This window comes from Melozone crissalis, unplaced genomic scaffold, assembly GCF_028551555.1.
Source record: "Melozone crissalis strain CALT ecotype California unplaced genomic scaffold, PUWL_Pcris_2 ptg000008l_1, whole genome shotgun sequence".
In the NCBI taxonomy this organism is placed as follows: Eukaryota; Metazoa; Chordata; class Aves; order Passeriformes; family Passerellidae; genus Melozone; species Melozone crissalis.
The window spans coordinates 14,647,426-14,666,298 of NW_026535786.1; the positions used below are offsets into that span (position 1 = coordinate 14,647,426).

Consider the following 18,873-nt stretch of genomic DNA (forward strand, 5'->3'; position numbering starts at 1 on the left):
AAATTAAATTTGATTTTAAAAAGTTATCATTATGTAGGAAATGGACAAGTTTTCTGTTTGGAGGCAAATTTTCATAAAAGCTGTAAAATATGGGTATGAACTGAAAATGCCAGTTTAGCTGTCACCCAAAGGAAGCTTGTCTGAAACTGCAAGATTGTACCTTGTCTTCTAATTAATTCTAAATTTAGACCAGTTTGTAACAAGGGTATTTTATCTTTTGAGATGAGTTATTGGGAGATGACTGCAATCCTGGCTGGATTCCATCTCAAGCTCGAGCTGTTCCTTTTACTGATGTCAACCCCATGCTGATAGCTCATGTTGCCTTTGGAAATTGTTGAGAGAAACTCAAACCCTCTGCCTGCCAGAGCTCTCTTTGCTGTATGAAGCAGTTAAAAGCAATGTTGTGTTGCTAATTATTATATAAGGTGTCACTTTAGAACATCCAGGTACATGGGAGATGATATTCCTCTTGTTCAGCCTCTTGACACTGATGCTCAAGCAATTTTTAGGAAAATGATTAGAGAAGATTCTGCTGCTTTCTCAGTGTGTAATCAGGGAATGGATTTGTAATGTGCTGTTGTGATATTTGTTTCTTAATTTAAACTTGAAATTAAAATGTTACTAGTTGAATTATATTTAAAAAAATCAAGTCCTTCCTGCTTTTCATTCAAAACTTTTTAGTTTTATACAGGATGGGGAATTAAAACAACCTAGTTATTCTACAGTAAACATGTCTGGTAGCTCTCAGGTACTTTTTAATAGGTTTTTTTCAGCTGTCTTCTAGGGATACATCTCATTTGCAGACAGAAATAGCAGACTGAGTGTAGCCTCATTTCAGTACCTCTGTGGTATGATGATGGTTTGAAGTGACTTGCTTGGATTTTACTTTGGTAGGTATCTGATTAAACTGTCCTGTCTCAGCTCTGGGAGAGTTCAGGTAGATTGTTATATGGGGAAACAGGAAGAAGCCTTTTCTGGTAGCTGAACAAACATGAATTTGGTGACCAATGAATTGCCAATGAATTATTTACAAGCAAGTACAGAATAGAGGAAGTAGAGGAAGACAGAGGAGCTGGATGGGTGGGAGTTTGTAAAAGAGGCTGATGAAGCAGTGCAGCACTCTTTTCTAACTTAAGTGGCTTGAAAGAGGAGGGAGAAAACAGACGGAGAGAGAAGGAACATATGTAGGAAGGAGAGAAAAAAAAGAGAAGGAAAAATAGCATTGAGACAGATAATGTAAGGTCACATTTGCCCTTAAGCTCCTGCTATTTTAGCCGTACCAGAAAGATATTACATAGCTGCACCAGGGAGGAAAAAAAATTCCACAGCAGCAGAGCTAATGAAGTGTGCTGTCCTCTGTGCCCTGCTTTTTTTTGGTTTAACCTTCCTTTATCCTACTCCATCTCCCTGTCAGCTGGCCAGAAAAGGTACATGCTGCTGCTGGGATGTGTGCAGGAGTTGCACTGGGTGCCTGAGTGGTTATGGCTCTGTGTTTTCTCCTCAGGGAACACTCTAGTCTGGTCTGTTGTCTCCAGCTGCTGACATTCAGAAGCCTTTTTAGATATTAGTCTTTTAGATATTTCTACACACCTTAAAAATTTGATGGAGGTGGTTAATAGATTAAAATGTCATTTGCAGGAGGTAGGAGGGCAACAAAGCTGTCACATAGGATTTTTTTTCATTAGAAAGCCAAAGCTAAGTAGTAGAACTTGTTCAAGTTTGGTTACTGAAGAGCAATTTAATAGGAAGAAACTCTGCCAGTGTAATTACATCTGCTCTTGTTTTTTTCTGACACAACTGCATTAGTAAAAAATTATGTTTTTAACTAAGACAGTGATGTCAACAAAATTTTTTGCTAACTCATTTGAGTGCTGGAATTTTCCTTTCCAGATACTCTGAAGCCTGAGGGTTTTTACTTGCAAAGAAGGTACAGTATAGATGCTGCAACACTGTTTTGTGTGGTGTCTAGACTAACAACTCAACCGATTTATTTTTTTTTTTTTAAACCTGATTGTGTCTATGTGTGGTTCTGGTGGGTATAAAACCTCATGACATCAGTCATGATTTGTCTCTCTCAGTGACAAAAGGAAGCCATCGTGGTGTTGGTAAGCATAGATGGATTTGTGAATTTAAATTTCTGTTCATCATGTGGAATGGGAAAGGATTGAGGCTGTTTGCTCTTAGTTTGGAGGTTTTTCAGATATGACCTGAGTGCTCTTCTTTATCAGGAGTGGTTGTTGTGGACGAGTTGCACATGCTGGGAGACTCTCATCGAGGATATCTGCTGGAACTCCTCCTGACCAAAGTGAGATATGTTACAGAGAGGGTAGCAAAAAGGTGAGTGGACTGAGATACTTGTCTTTTATTGCTAAATAATTGATGACTCTAAATATTTATTCTCTGTGTGAATGGAAACTTGGGTTAGCTCCAACGTTTTTATGAGGGCCATGACCTAGACTATTTTGTTTATTAAGATCTCATCACAGCACTTTTCAGGAACCTGCCATTGTAGTTAAATCTTCTTTTCCACATGGTTTTCAATTTGTGTGCTACCATGGGATTTATCCTCTCAGGAAAAGAAGTAAGGCTGAAGCTTTCATTTACTTCTTTAGCCTTTTGTTTTTTTTTTTACTTTGGATTTCTTAAAAACAGTTTTGCTAGCAGATTTGCCCTGCCTAATTTTTCAGTGCTTCATGGAGTGGTGTAATTATCCTACTGGAATGCTCTGGTGTGATGGAAGAGTGGGCAGGCTGTTAACTTGTGCATGGTGAATTGATCAGAAGGCTTAGAGGAAATGTCAGCAGTCTGCTTGGTTAGCACTGCTCAGGGTTAGCTCTGCTTTTGCTTATAACATGTGATAGCCTAGTGGTTGCATGTTTTCTTGCCTTTAGCAGAATTGATTTGACTCTTTAGGGGAATAGATAAGATGTTTGAGAAGACCTCTAGAAACTTTTAAGAATTCAGTATCTAGATCCTCAGCACCAAGCTGTCCAGCTGCTCCATAGTGCCCAAACACAGAAAAAAGGAAATGGAAGAGGTGGTGTAACCTTCTTAATCTTTATTGGTGGTGCTGAGAGAAGAGTCAAAATCAACTGTTTCTTTAGCACAAAAAGTCAAATTTTTTCAGTTTTCTCTGCTGCTTCTTGTCTTGTGTGTTGTACCAGTGCTGGCTAAGCAGAGACCATCTATTTAGTTCTGGGGAGCTGCCATTTCTACACTGTCTCTCCACTGGACATTTCACCCAGTATTGCTCATCATGATTTCCAGGAGCCAGCAGTGCTCTTGGTCTAATCACACCTGACTTCTCACATTCTCCCCATAAATCCTGGAAGTTATTACACTTTGGAGCAGTGTTAGTGACTTTGCCACTCCTTTTCTCTTGGTTTATCAGGTAGCTGCAGCACAGGTGCAGGTTCACTGTCTGCTTTACTCCTTTGCATTGAGGAAGCAGGAAGGAGAAAACACTTGCCAGGAGGAAAAAAGCATAGGTGCATCAAGGAATATTCCTGGGAAGACACTGTTTCATCCTTAACCATGCAGGCATATTGGGACCCAGGTTCTCTATCTCTGTCAGGATCAAGGTGACAGTGGTACCCTGTACCACTTTCTGACATGAAGTGGCAGCTAATTTTATTTTGGAATCTGCTGGATTCCTGGAGCTGAAGACCACATTTTCTCTCAAATGTCTTTCTAAGTCTGTGGTTTTTTGGTTTTTTTTTGTTTTTTGTTTTTTTTTTTTTTTTTTTTTTTTTTTTTTCTTTCTCTCTGTTATTTAGTGAGCTTATATAAAGTCTTTAAACACTGTCCAGTCTGGTCAGTTATCAGAATGATCAGTGCCTGTCCCATTGAAGTACAAGTTGTGTCTTCACAGCAAGAAAATGTTCTCAGATGGCCACTGCCTGTGTGGGTGTCCATGCTTCTCCACAAGGCTTTTCCAGACTCAGTCAAAATTCTGCTGCAGATTTTTCTCCCCCTTAGTCACATAATATGCTGTAGAGCTAGAACTTTTTTAATCATTGGAGGTCAATAGTTGCCTTAGGGAGGAAAAGGTCCAGAGTTCCTGTAAGGACAAAAATCTCTAACCTTGATGGTGAAGCTGTACCAGCAAATGCTTAAAGAGCTTGGATAACAGAGAGTCTGCCTCTCTTCAAATTCCTTATTTCTGTCTCATCAGTGACTGGCCTTTTATACTCAGCTTCTGGATAATCTTGTTTTCTCTGTCTTGTCTTTGCCAGGATTACCAGGGTCCTCTAAGAAGATTCAGGTTATTTCTGAGCTCACAGTGATTTGTCAGATCTTTTTATTTTTTAGAGTCTCGATTTGTGGCTCGGTGCAATGCAAATGAGTACTTTTCAAACCAAGCTTAGAAGCATAAAAAACCCTATTGTGTGGATGTAAAAGCCTGAATTAGAATCTAAATTTGGGTATCTAAATTAACAGTTTGTGTTGTCAGGTTTGTTAGGAGTCCATTACTTCTCACTGTCTTTAGTGAAAGCTGCTGTTCAGCATTTTAGGAACAGAAGCTACTTGCTTCTTAGCTGTTCTTAGAGCTTTGGTTCCCATATCTAGGAAGACATTAGTCTAATATTATTTGTTCTGAAATGGAAGCAAATAGAAGTGTTTTAATTAAGGTATTTAAGCTTAGAAAGATTGTGGTGGAGATTGAGCCATTCCTTTATTACCATGTTTTCCATGTTTATTTCCATGTTTTTGTTAGTGGCAAGGAACTAGTTGATCTTTGTATTTGTTTTCAGTCTCTCTAAATATGCAGTCAATTCATAGCTGTTGGCTACCTAAAGAAGGTAAAGGTTTAGGTTCAAATTGATTAAAAGCTGAATTATCTTGTTATCAGTGCATAACCTGACCTGTTTTCTAAGAGTAGCGTATGGCTTCTTTCTTTGTCAAGAAGCTGAAAAATTAGCATTGCACTTGAGAGGCTGGAAGAAATTAGATTGAACTGTTTTTTCTGAATTCCATTTTCCAGAACAGTAACCTGTGTTGTCACTAACTTCTATTTTCTTTTAACCACTTCCAGACGCTCAAAGAGCACCAGTCCTGGTTTTGGTGGGATACAGATAGTAGGCATGAGTGCTACCCTCCCTAACCTGGGGCTCCTGGCCTCATGGTTAGATGCAGAGCTCTACTGTACAGATTTCCGCCCTGTGCCCCTCAAGGAGTGGGTGAAAATTGGCAGCAACATATATGACTCCTCCATGAATTTAGTGCGAGAATTCCAGCCCAAGCTGCAACTGAAGGTAACAAAACCTTGGGATAGTGCCTTTGGTGGTGCTAAAGTGAAAAAGACAGCTCCTGGTATGTTTTTTATTTATTTTTAAATAGATGACATTCACAACTTTGTTGTTTACTTGATGCTCAAACTGAGAATAAAATTGGTATTTTTGTCTTCTCCTGCCTTAAACAAAAAAAAACCCACCCAAAATATAGACTCATGAAGGTATTGAAGATTTTTGAATCTGACTTGAAGACAAAGTTGACTTTGCAGTTATGTTGTTTCTGAGCACATGACAGATATAAAGAGTTTGATTCTCCCTTTACCCATCACTCTATCTTATGTCTGGAAATCTACTTCCCTTTCATAAATGCAGGTAAATATTTCTTGTTTAGGCCAAGGAATTTGCACTCATAATTGGGAGAAAATATTTGTATTAAAATCTGATATTGAACCTGCTTGTATTAAACTGCTAAATGATCTAATTTTGACACTGATTAGAAGGCAGATGTCCATTCCAATTCTTCTGAATTTGTTTTCAGTAGTCAGTCCTTTTGCACACTTGAAAAGGATATGGAAAGTTAGGGGTAACATACTATGATGATTTCAAAGAACCAGATGGATACAAGTGGGAAATTTGAGCTCTCTAGTTGTAGGTCCTTTCCTGTGGAGTCTTTGAAGGGTAAATTCTCAATCCAGTTGATTTAACTGCTCTGTATAATGCTAGTGTAGTAGTTGGGCCGTATGGGCTGAATGGCAGCAATATTTTGGAAAGTTTTGCACTCCATTCCTGCAGAGACATTGTTTTGTCAGTAGCATGGTGGTACAGCAAAGAAAAAGTATCCTGGAAACAAAAGGAAATGTTTTCACTAGAGCATTTGGAAGTTAGTTTTTATGTGGTCATATTGAGAAGGTGATGTTGCATTTGGATATTTTTGAGACAGTTGCTTTGGATAGTTACTAAATTAAGCAAGAGAAAGAACTAAACTAGGCTTATGACACAATGGTTTCAAGGAGTTGGCTTATTTTATAAGACTGGGGGATCTTGGGCTTGAAATCTATCACTGGACCTTCCGACTTCTGTGCCTCAGACTGAACCAATAAAAGGGAACTTGATAACTTCACCACTTCAGCTGAATTTGGCTGATTCCTTGTGGAAAAGTTCCTGCCATTGCTCCCCTGTTTTCATTTGCATTTTAGTGTTTTTTATTTCTTGCTGGACGCCTACATTTTTCTCTTCCTCCTTTGGCCTGCTTGCTACAAGAGAATCTGGCATAGCCAAGCATAACAGATCAATTGCAGGGACTCTCTTGAGATCTTAAAACCAAAAAAGCAAGCTGTAAACAGCAGTTTTTTGCATGAACATCTATATAAGTATCCCTAAAAGCCTTCCACTGTGCTCTGAACACCTGCAGTCTTTGGTCAGCAGGGCTTGCTGAGTCCCTCTAACTGGGGATGGTTAGACTGCTACATGCCAGGCTTTTAGTTCAGACATCCAAGGTAACAAATGTTCACAGTTATTATCCAAGTTAACAAATGTTCCCTAGTTTAAGTAGAGGGGGTTTCCTCTGGAGCTCTTCCCCACTGCTGTTAGCCATGATGTGGAGGTTGCAGTGATTTATTTCTGCACTGTGTGGCCTTCATTCAGAAAAAGATTTCTGAAAGCAAGATGTAAAATATTACATGTATTCATGGGTAGGTCTAGAACTGCCCTCAACAACGTGGTCATACTAGTGCTTGGACTTCATAAAGCAAGGCAGAAACTGAGCTATCAGTCCTCCATGTTCTGATTACTTCTCTTTCTGACTGGAAGTAGAAAATTCCTGCTGGGATACAGAAGGACAGCATTTACACTCATTCAATCTGAGAGTGCACTGAAAATATATTATCTCAATTCAGGGAGATGAAGACCATATTGTGAGCCTGTGTTATGAGACTGTTTGTGGTGGCCATTCAGTCCTGCTCTTCTGTCCATCCAAGAACTGGTGTGAGAAGCTGGCAGACATCATTGCCAAGGAGTTCTACGGTTTGCAACAAACTGAGAGTAAGAGAAAAGTACTTAAGACTACAGTATGTATGCACAGTGCCTTTAATGAAAATTAATTTTAGTAGGAACTATAAAAATACTTTCTTTCTCAAGGTTCTGCAAAAAACTCAGGCCTTGCCCCAGTTGTTGTGGACAGAGAAGGGATTGATGAGGTCCTGGATCAGTTAAAGCGTTCGATTTCAGGCCTGGACTCTGTGCTCCAGCGTACTTTGCCATGGGGAGTGGCATTTCATCATGCAGGTATTCCTGAATATCTTGGTCTTGAATTAGTAATGGTTAAGCCATATGGGTTCTATGGGTTCTTTTTCTTGCAGGTATCAGCAATTTACCAGTTGCTTTTTTAAGCCTTTTGTAGCTTATGATTACATAATCTTTCAGTATCCCGCAATTACAGGCAAATTTGAAATTTCTTTTTTGTGGCTGAAAATTTTAATTCACAAATTGTTTTGCTGCATCTTCTCTGTGTTGTGTTGGTGTCTTAGGGTGATGTTATGATGCTTGTATCCCCAGTCCTCTCCTCTGTTCTATTTATGCTGGATGTTATGTTCTGTGCCTTCAAGACTGGCTCTGAAAAGCGAAGTTTTGTTTTGTTTTCAGCCTGCTCGCTCCCCCACAGTTGGCAGGATGTAGACAGGGCAGTCCATAGTGCAGCTTTCACTTTTTGCTCTTGCTTTCACTTTTTGCTCTTGCTTTCACTTTTTGCTCTTGCTCCTGCTTTGCTTTTGCTTCTGCTTTGCTTTTGCTTTTGCTCTTGCTCTTGCTCTTGCTTTTGCTTGTTAGTTAGTTTAGCTAGGCAGTTTTTGCTTTGGCTTTCACTTTTTGCTCTTCCTTTCACTTTTTGCTCTTGCTTTCACTTTTTGCTCTTGCTCCTGCTTTGCTTTTGCTTTTGCTCTTGCTCTTGCTCTTGCTCTTGCTCTTGCTTTTGCTTGTTAGTTAGTTTAGCTAGGCAGTCCGAATTTTTCCCTGGACTGTCTTTCTTTCCCTTTTCTTGGAACTAGTCGAGCCTGCTCCGGACTGGGACCTGGGAAACATTGAGAATTTTCACTTTGTGGCCTGCAGCAGCCATTCGCAGCACCAGAGGGACTGATAACAGGAGAGACTTTCTGAATTTGTCATCTTTTTCAGAGCGGTGAAAGAGTTTTGTCATCTGGTATTGTTCATTTTGTGTGCTGGGGGGTGCTGTGCCTGTTAAACAAACAGGTTCTTTCCACTTTTCTCTGAGGAGTCCTTCCCAAACCAGTTGGGGTGAGGGGCCGTGTGGGTTTGCTTTCTGGAGGGGCCGCCTTTTGGAGGTTTTCTCCCAAATTTGCCCTAAACCAGGACAGCTAGATAACAGCAACTTCTGGAATACAACTTGCCTGGTCCTTTCTTTGTGAAATGGCTGAAAACTTAACTAATTTGCAGCTCCAGGATTTTCAAGTTTTTCCTAAAGCTGCCAGAATATTTCAGAGCAGTTTTCCTCAGCTTAATATTGAAATAAATGAGTGAATAGAGGTAGCATAACAATAAAAATAAAAATTAAAGGAGCATGTGTTGTGAACACTTCTGCTTGAATTTTTTATTTCTTACTTAGGTAGGTAATAGAGCATGTCACCTGTTGATTCACTGAGAGAAGACTGACTGGGAGAGAAAACAGTAGCTATGGCATTGATTATGTAGGAGGAATAACTCCAAATTCTTATAGAATCTGTATTTCTTATAAAATTGACCTGAAGCCCTGAAGGCAATGTAGAAAGATACATACTAGACGTGTAATGGAAAGAATGAAGACAGAATCCGGGGTCAGGATGGCAGATGAGTAAATCCAATTTCCCTACTGTTTTCTCATTTTTTAATTTTATTTCTTTATAGATTTACTTGCAGTGCTTGTAAATATAGTAAGTAGTAAGTAAGTACTACTAAGGAGTAAGTAGTTTATCTTGCCACCTTAGAAAAGCTAGTATATCACTGTCAGTTGAATAATAAAAATGTAATGGTGAAATTTCACTTCACTTAGTGGTCAGAAGTTAACTGAAGTAGTGCTGCAAGTCTGGTTCCTAACACTGCCTGGTGAACGTTCATTAAGTCTGCTCTTCCCTTGCTGGACAGCAGTATTTTCAGCTCTAACATGCAGCCTCACCATCACAAGGGTCACTAAAAGCCCCTTCTCCCCAGGGCTGACTTTTGAGGAGCGGGACATCATTGAGGGAGCGTTCCGGCAGGGCCTGATCCGGGTGCTGGCCGCCACCTCCACGCTGTCGTCGGGAGTGAACCTGCCCGCGCGCCGCGTCATCATCCGCACGCCCACCTTCGGGGGCAGGCTGCTGGACATCCTCACCTACAAGCAGATGGCTGGAAGGGCTGGCAGGAAAGGGGTGGACACAGAGGGTGAGCAGAGCCTTTATTGGCATTCTGTCGGAGCGGTGTTAACCTGATTAAATCCAGGGCGGTGCTTCGCAATTAGGGACTAATCATGATGAATTCCTTCGGTGTGCGGTATGATTAGGTTAATCAAGATGAGTTTGTTTGGTATTAATTTGTTTGGTATTAATGGAGTAAAAGTTGTAATTCCCAGGGGATTGTTTTCACTGCCTGAGACTGACTTTGGTATTTATATGTCAGTTACTTCAGGAACAGGCTATTTTTGCCTTTGAATTCTTGTTAGCTTCTAAGGCTGTGTTGTTCATTTGCCTTAATTCTGTGATCCATGGTCAGTTGACTAAAGTGTTTAGAGTTTTAGTGAGAAAATTTGCAGTAAGCTCTCATTGCATGGGCCTAAAATGTAAGAAATGCGTGTCTACAAAGTCAAGTCTACAACCCTAATTTGACAAACTTCTGTTGTCTGAAATTATGCTTTAGATTTATTAAACTTAACCATCAATTTTATGGATCTTGAAAGTAGTAATGAGACAGACAAGGAAATATGATCAGTAGTTCACAGGTAATATGGCACCTTCTTGCATACAGTGGCACTGATTGATGTTCAACAAAAAAATCCTGCCTGTTATTTTAGTTTGCAATGAAAATTTATCTTTGTGGATGATTGCAAAAAGCCACATTATGCAGGTATAAACACAGTAGAAAAGAAGAAGTTCAACAGATGCAGGAAGTGGGATTCGCCCTCCTGATTGTTTGATTGGTGCTTGCTGGAGCCCTATGTAAGCAGACTGTTCTTACATTTAGCTTTCTATTTTTGCCTGAGTAGCATAGCAACAGAGCATTTTGCGACCTATATCTCTGTGAGCTCTCCCTGTGCGTTCAAGGAAAGGGCAGCTGCAGGCTGGATTTTGAAATTTTCCAGACTTTCTCATTTGACTGTAGCAGGCAGGTGTAAAATTACATTATTCCTTGAAGTTTCTTCTTTTTCTCCTTCAAGTTACAATAATTAGTACCCTTTTTGACAGTTCTGATGTGACAGTTCTGATGTGTAAGCAGTTGATTTTATGCTGATGAGCTTCATGAATGTACCATTTTTTTCCACTCCACAGAGTCTTTTGGATGAGAACATAAAGCTATGTTGCCAGCTGCTACTCTGTCACGGAGTAGGGAGACTGGAGGACAGCAACTTCAGCTGGAAAAAGTGCCTTATGTGGATATGAAATTTAGCTGACAGACAAAAGATAAATGCTGTTGGGTTGAATTCCTCCTCCTCTCCCAACATTATAGTTTTGGGTCGTCTTACATTTTGGTTTTTAAATTTATTTTTCTTGATTTGATAGAAACTTAAAAATATAATTTTGCAGAGTGAAATGTGTTTCTTTTAGTATTCATCAAAACTATGGTTTTACCAAGAGAAATAGGTAAAGCTGAACAAAATCTAGAATTTAGTAAGGCCTTTGTAGGTTTTAATGGAGTTTTATGCCTGGATATCCAGAGTTTGTCTAGTCTGATGCTAACCTTGACTTCCCCTAGTACCTGAAATGTTCAGTAATGGATATTGGAACAGTTCAGTTCCTTTTTTAAAAATTTATTGTTTACTAGATTGCAGTTAGTAGCTTTGAATTATCAGTGGCATCTTGGGAAAGAATATCCCCCAAGTCTTGTAAAACTGTCAGATACTGTAGAGCTAAGTGGATACTCATCTTCTGTTACATTTTCTTTTAGGTACATCACTCTGAAAGAGTCAAAGGGAAGTTTTCAGAGGAAATTTCAGGTCACATCAGAACCCAAATACAAAATGAATATATGTTCTTTATTGCTAAAATAAAAATAAGCTTTTCTTTCACCAAACAATGCTTTACAGGCAGTTTATCTTACCTACTCTCCAGTTCTGTCAAAAGTACATGATCAACTGATATCAACATTTTCACCTGGCAGGATTAAAAAAATCAAAGACACATCCTCTGAACATCATTTCATTCTGTAGTTAATTTATGTAATTATGTTTAAGCTGTATTTCGTTACTTGCCTACACTGCATTTATTTATTCTGTTCATTAAATTTAAGTGCAGCTGTGTTTTCATTACCTCTGGATTTGCTAATTACTATAGCATTTCCACAGCTACAGTTTTATCCTAAGTTAACATTCCTAGGGTCATACTCAGATACTCACTACCAAAATTACCTTGTGTCCAGACTACATGCCTTTAAATCTTAAAAAGTTATCATAAATCTGCCATGATATTTAATGTACAGCTAATCCAAAACTAGTGTTCTTCTCTTAGTCAAAGACAAACATGTCCTAGCCATAATTAATTTATCCTGTACCAGTTGACAAAGCTTGCAACTAGCTAAGGTCTTCAGTGATCCAGTTTCTCCCTAATAGCTTTGTGGAAAAAATATCCTTTATGTGACCACTGTGTTTTCCATGGTTAAGCTGTACTGATACATGGAAAAACTCCACAACTTACCCATTATTTTCATTTTTCTTTCGTGGCTCTGGGATGGTTTTTGTCTCCCACAGAGTTTCAGTAGTTGGAGATTAACTGAACAATGTCTGACAAAGAATTTTAAGGTAGGATATATTGAGATGTACTTTCAGAGGAAACCATGCAGGATACTTAAGTGTATATAAAAGCATATATGAAAGTTTAGAGGATGCATAGTTACTTAGATTGGTAATTTTGGATTTCTGAATTAGTTATTTCTGGAATGAAAGCTGGTTGACTTAATACAAGTTGTCAAAATACTGTGCAGCTTTTATGTTTTCTTATTACTTTTGAAAATTTTTTCAGTTTATTAATGTAATGAAAAAGTCAAATTAATGCCACTTTATATTATAGTTCCAGTCAACTCCAGAACAAGAAGCAAGAGTGATTCAGCAGCAAAGCAGATGCACAGAGAGGCTGTGGATAACTTGGCAAGACCTAGACTAGCCTAATGTAACTTTGAAGCTGGCTCTGCCTTAGTTCTGATGTACTAGCTGTTCTTATATAGCAATTCATATGCACTGTGCACATTTTTTCTCTTCTTTTGTTACTCAACTTTTTTGAAAATACTTACAGTTTTCCATTCCAATAATATGTCCTTGGTGAGCTGTGTGCAGCTGTTCTAGTGCTAAGATGCAGTACTAAAGTAATTGGCTTTGTATTTGTTTTGTTTTTCTTCTCCGATAGGTGAGAGCATTTTAGTCTGCAAGCCCTCAGAAAGATCAAAAGGTGCTGCTCTACTTCAGGGATCTCTCAAGCCTGTTTGCAGCTGTTTGCTTAGAAGAGAAGGGGAAGGTGTTGCTTCTAGCATGAAAAGAGCAATACTTGAGGTATGGGACACTCAGGGATTAGAATTGTGCTTGGACCCTTGCAGGGTGGTTTCTTCTGTGACACCACCAAATTTTTTTTGTGCACTTCTTTTTCATGTGTTTCCTCCTTTGTCAAGCCAGTCATTTATTTGGCTCTGCCAGCTTGCTTCAGTATTCAGCATTTTGTCTAGGATGTTTCTCTGCTTGCTGCAGATTGGGACACTCAAAGAAGCTTTGCTATTGTGTCTAGATGTACTCGAGCAGCAGGCAGAGCTAAGTGTGATTCTTAAACTTTAGGTGCGACCCGACACTGTTAACTGGAGGATGTTTGTAAATTACTGATCCTAGAGGCTTTGTAGACTGCATTGGGCCATAATGACATTTGTGGAACCTTATAGGGTGTCTTATTTACCCCCTCAATTTACCTACCTCTTCTGCACAGGAATGATTGAAATTTGGGGAATACATTTTGGGTGAGCAAACAGGGATGGTACCCAATTTGCTCCCTCCTCTGTAGGGTTCCTATAGGAGTAAAAAGGTCTAAAAGGGTTTCATTTCACGTAGGTGAGTTTATGTCCTTTTCCAAAGCTGCTTTTGGGTTTGAACTTGGATTAGATACAAGATTCTTTAAATAGAATCTGTTTGCTATACTTTTACTGTCTTTTGAAAGCTTTTGTGAGGCTTAGAACTGAGTTGTACTTCCATAGATATTGAATTTTAGCAGACCAATGGAATTTCTAAATGTATTTTTCTGCATAAGGGGGTTCCTTTAAGGCAAAACCAAAATGCAAGGTGAACAAAATCACTCTCAATCGGGAAAACAGTGGTGGGGTATAGCATTCATATTTATTAAGAGAAACCTTCAGTATGCTGAATAGCCTTACAAGAACTTCACTTTCATGGCTGGCTTTTTGTATTCACAAAATTGCAGTTTGTATTCTAACATACTTTAATATTTCACAGTGTTGGCTAAGAAAAATGCCTCAGGCTAGTCTGAAGTCTGAATTGCTGCTATGTCTACGTCCACTTTCAAAATAAGATTTTGTTAATCATTCTTTTCCATAGCTTAGTCCTCTTACTTCTGCCCAAGATGACTGACTTCTTGCCAAGAACATCCTTAAAAGTTATCTGTTGCTTTGCCTCATATTCCCGTCTCTAGGAAAATAGTTCTTTAAAACTGAGATGATGGATCACTCTTTGATTCTCTGATCTGATGTTCTGTCCTGCTGCATCTCTGGCAATATGAACAGGTATTTTTCTTCAACAGATCATAGTAGGGGGAGTAGCCAACACTCCAGAGGATGTGCAGACCTATGCCTCTTGCACTCTGCTTGCATCCAGCTTGAAGGAAAGAGAATGGGAAAATGGGAAAGAGCAAGACAAAGCACAGACTGGGCCTATCGAGGCTTGTGTGGCATGGCTGCTGGAAAATGAATTCATTCAGGTTGTGGACTCTGGCAATGATGTGAAAGGTAAAGCTGGTGTTCCTCCCAGTGACTGCAGTTTTGATTTGCTGACTGAGTAGATGTTCAATGTAAATTAACAGTAAGGACTTCTCTGCATTTTTATTGTATTTTAAAGAATTGTTTATCAAGAATTTTCTGTCTTTCTGGAAGGTATCTTTACACCTCTTTTATTATATTTGCATGCACATGTTCTTGGAAGGCACATCACATCACCTGCATATCACTTGCACATCACCTCTAAGACTGATGCATCTTAGTCTAAAAATTCCCAAAATATTTAAACAAAGCAAACTTTTACCACAGGATTGGTGCATATTAACTGCAGACTATGATTTTTGTCTTCCTAAAGAGAAAAAGGTTAGTTTAGACATAGGGCTAAACCTGTTATTGTTTCCATTTTCCTGTCTTCAGAATGGAGACATACACTATTTCTTATTGAAAAAGCAGCTGTGAAAAGTTAGAAATCTCTCAAATGCAGCACAACCTGAAAATTATTATAAACTTGCACCTAAATGTTTCTCTATGTAATATATATATATATTTTTTTAACAGCAAAGGTTTATCACCCAACACATCTTGGTTCAGCTACTCTTTCCTCTTCTCTTTCACCAATTGAAGCCATGGAAATCTTTGCTGACCTGCAGCGAGCTATGAAAAGCTTTGTTCTGGAGAATGATCTGCATATTGTCTATTTGGTAGGTCCCTATTCTGTGTCTTGTATTTTCCACTACCAAAACTAAGGGGAGACAGCACAATGAGAAGTTCTTGGCAGCTCCATGAACACAGGTTTGGGTTTTTCTGTGCTTTGCTTAGCTTATCCTTCATGAAGAAAAGTTTCTAAATTGAAAGTTCTTCAGAATGAGTGTGTTACCATAGTGTCTATTGTGCAGACAGGTGCTGGGTGCCATTTAACCCCTTCTTGTCACCCTTGACTTCCTAAGATTTCGGAACTTAATAACTTTTGAGCATAAAATAATTGTAAATTTTCTGAGGCACTTGAAATTGATGAAACAAATTGTTTTTTTTTTTAATGTATTTTTGGGATCAGCAGGCTTAATTTCATGTTACTTTTGGAGATACAGAAAAATGTTGGGCTTTTAGTATCCGTTTTGCTTCCAAAAAGCCTCAGAGAGCCAGACCACTTCCTTTCTATGGGTGGGCCTTTCTTTGATTCAGTTACAGTGAAATTCATCCCTGATTTAGTTTACTTGCCTGGTGATGCTGCCAGAGCTAAAGGAATGAGTGTAATAAATCTTATAAGGGAAAAGTGTCCCAGAGTGTGTCAAGATTTATGAGCACATAGACCTGAAAAGCTAAGCACTGCTATTTAAGACCCTGGGAGAGGAAGCCATGAACTTGTGACGATTATTGAAGAAACCAGATGGATTTGCACTGAGCTACTTGGGATTCATGGCTGCCAGAGGCCCATCATGTAATCATCAGCTGAAATCTGTCAGTCAGCTTTAGCCTTCTTTAGGAGTAAGGTTTATTCTCTTTACCTGGATGATAAATCAAAGGCAGAGCTTGGGAGTCTTGTCTGGTAAGAAAGTTCACTTCAAGAGGAATGTGCTTGCAGTTACAAAGCTTGTTGAGCTGGGAGGCAGGGGCAGGCAGGAGTCTGAGGGTACCTGTCTCTGCTTGGTGAATTCAATAACACACTTAAGGGCTAAAACAGATTTTTTTTTTGCATCTACTGCTGTCCCATATGTACTCATATCTCTGTTTTAGAGGACCACATTATATTTTGTTCTATTTCTGCCAGATAAAATGAACTCCTTTGTGTTATGCACCAGTGAAGTTTTTCCCTGTTTGCATGTCCAAAGCAGAAAAAAAAGGGTGAAATTTGTTCCTGTTCTGGGGTAGAGGCAGCAATGGCATAATGTTTTTATGCTGTACTTTTTAATTGCAGCAGCTTGTCTAAGGTTATTTTAAATCATACACTGTTGAACAAAATGTTCTTGAGATTCTCTTTTGTTAAGCTACTCCAAAACACTTTCTTGCAAGTCTGTTCATTTTCAAGGCCAAAGGTTTATTTCATTTTATTGCTTTTTCATTTTTTTAAGTATTTTTCTTCATGTGTTCCTTATGAGCTGCAGGGAGTTTATCTGCTAAAATACTTTTTAATTCTTTTATGCTTGCATCTTTTACATGTACAAATATGACTCTGAATTCCAAGCCCTTGTATTTTAGGAAAGTTGATTAAAACAAATAAGGATTTGCTAGACAGGAAAATAGTTTTCTTTAAAGACAAAAAACAAATCACAACAGAATTCCAATAAACAATAAAAGATAAACCCCCATCTTAATAACTTTTGTTCTTCTCAGCAGATGAAGAAGCATGGATGATTTACAACCACATAGGCATCTAGTATTCTGTGCCATTTAACATTTGTGCCAAGCAACTCTTAGTTCTTTCAAAATAATTAATCTTGCTTTATATCGATAAAGGTATGAAGACATTTTGTCTCCTCATAGAGGAACTGACTCTGTGCTGACTAAACATTAACAGAATTGGTTTTATGTCTAAAAAACATTAAAAAAAAGTTCTGGAGGGCTTTTTGTTAGTGTTAGTAAAAGTGGAGATTTTTTTGTACTCCAGGTAAATGAAAACTTCAGCAAGTTCTGGCAAGTTCTGTGTTGTTCCTGCTTTATCAGAGGCTGTGGAAGTGGTTAGTGTGATTACTCGTGGTTTAAAAAAGTCGATAGATGTCCGTAAATTATGTTAAAAAAAGAATAAAATTTTGTTTTCTTAAAGGACATTGAAGACACAGCTTAATAATAGTTTAGTGGCTTGGATTTAAAGAATAATCTGACAAAGATTTTAAATTGTTTAATCATTGGAGTACCCATATGAGTCAGATCTCATCAGTACAAGTATTACAGAAACTGGATTAGATGAGCTTTTACTTTCTTCATGGTCCACGCCTGTGACTCAGTGCCTTTACGTCGTGCGTAGGATGCTCTAACCACATTCCCTAGGCTGTAGTTTTGTTTACCCAAAACTCTGTTTAGTTCTGTTTATTTCTCTAAAACAGTTTTTTTGCATTGTGTTATTTTCTTTAGGTCACCCCAGTGTATGAGGAGTGGACCACCATTGATTGGTACCAGTTCTTCTGCCTATGGGAGAAGCTGCCTGCCTCAATGAAACGTGTGGCTGAGCTGGTGGGGATTGAAGAAGGCTTTCTAGCTCGCTCTGTTAAGGGCAAAATCACTGCTAAAACAGAGAAACAGCACAGACAAATGGCCATCCACAAAAGGTAGCCACAGAATGTGGGTGTGAAAGTGCAGAGATCAGGGGTTATAACATTTGTATTGCACAGGCTCTGTGTCTGTTTTCAGGAACTTGCTCTTTTTCTGAGTGAGCTGATAGGTCAGAGAACCTGGACCTGGTCTGCTGTAGTCTGAGAACACTGGTGGCACAAGATGTTTGTGCTGATGTGTTTGGAAGCCATCCTCTCTGTTTCTTTTGTGTGCTGTACTGTAGTACTGTTCTGTCCTATGTATCACAGCACATTTTGGCATGTACAGTAATGTGCCCCAGATGACAATTTTATTTCTTCTTTTACTTTGTCAACAGGTTTTTCACCAGCCTTGCCCTTCTGGATTTAATCAGCGAGGTTCCTTTACAAGATATGACCAAGAAATATGGCTGTAGTCGTGGTCAGCTTCAATCCTTGCAGCAATCTGCTGCCACTTATGCAGGCAAGTTGTCTGAGCAAAATACCCCAGTCTGCTATTAGGCTAGTCTTAGGCTAGTCTGGTTTTTTTTTTTGTCCTTCCAGATTTGGGGCAAAGATAGCCACAGTGTGGTACTGACAGCAAACAGCCTTATGAAACCACTTATGGATTTATAGCTTAACCTGTGTTTTCCCCTGCTGTGGAACCACAGTGTGCAGTGGGAAAGGGGCCAGCTGAGGGGAATCAAGCAGTGTGCAGCATGCTGAGCTCTCTGGAAATCAGCTGTGTGCTGTGCAGGAATGTAGCTGGTTCAATACTAAGTATGGAAATTAGTGCAAGTCCCTTCTAAAGATTTGCTCTATGAGGAAAGAATACGTTTCAGCATTGAGTAAAGTTTGGAACCTCTAAGATGGGACATGGCTTTCTTCTGAATGCAAAATTAATTGGCCAGGAGGTATAAGGTTACAGTTGTCAGAACAGAGTGAGTGGCTTCTGGGTCATTTATCAGCAGATCACAGGAGGTCAAACAGCTGCTACCTTTAACTTCCCTAAGAAGGCTGTGTGGGTGTGGAAGTAACAGCCCACCAGTGACCAAGATATTTTTTTCTGTTGCCTAAATCTTTCATTACTCCATAAGTGGGTTTTCAGTTTTTAAGGCAGTTTTAGCTCGACTTGCGAAACCCTCTGTGTGGGCTGCAGCATGAGTCAAAGCCCCAAAATGAAAAGGTCACGCCAACTGATGCAGAGTAGTTTAATTTAATTCTGGTAGTATAAATAACTTTTTTTTTAACTTTTT

The 18,873-nt window shown here is 39.0% G+C and overlaps 1 protein-coding gene across 1 annotated transcript in view; it reads left to right on the forward strand.

The window, feature by feature from the left end:
* Window positions 1–18,873, forward strand: part of POLQ (DNA polymerase theta) — a 52,885-nt gene that overhangs the window by 8,040 nt on the left and 25,972 nt on the right. The window contains exons 5-14 of the mRNA XM_054270163.1: window positions 2,229–2,337; window positions 5,036–5,255; window positions 7,130–7,274; window positions 7,371–7,517; window positions 9,432–9,644; window positions 12,812–12,954; window positions 14,201–14,405; window positions 14,952–15,094; window positions 17,463–17,656; window positions 17,977–18,101. Coding sequence (XP_054126138.1) covers window positions 2,229–2,337; window positions 5,036–5,255; window positions 7,130–7,274; window positions 7,371–7,517; window positions 9,432–9,644; window positions 12,812–12,954; window positions 14,201–14,405; window positions 14,952–15,094; window positions 17,463–17,656; window positions 17,977–18,101 — 1,644 coding nt within the window. The remainder of the gene's footprint in view (window positions 1–2,228; window positions 2,338–5,035; window positions 5,256–7,129; window positions 7,275–7,370; window positions 7,518–9,431; window positions 9,645–12,811; window positions 12,955–14,200; window positions 14,406–14,951; window positions 15,095–17,462; window positions 17,657–17,976; window positions 18,102–18,873) is intronic.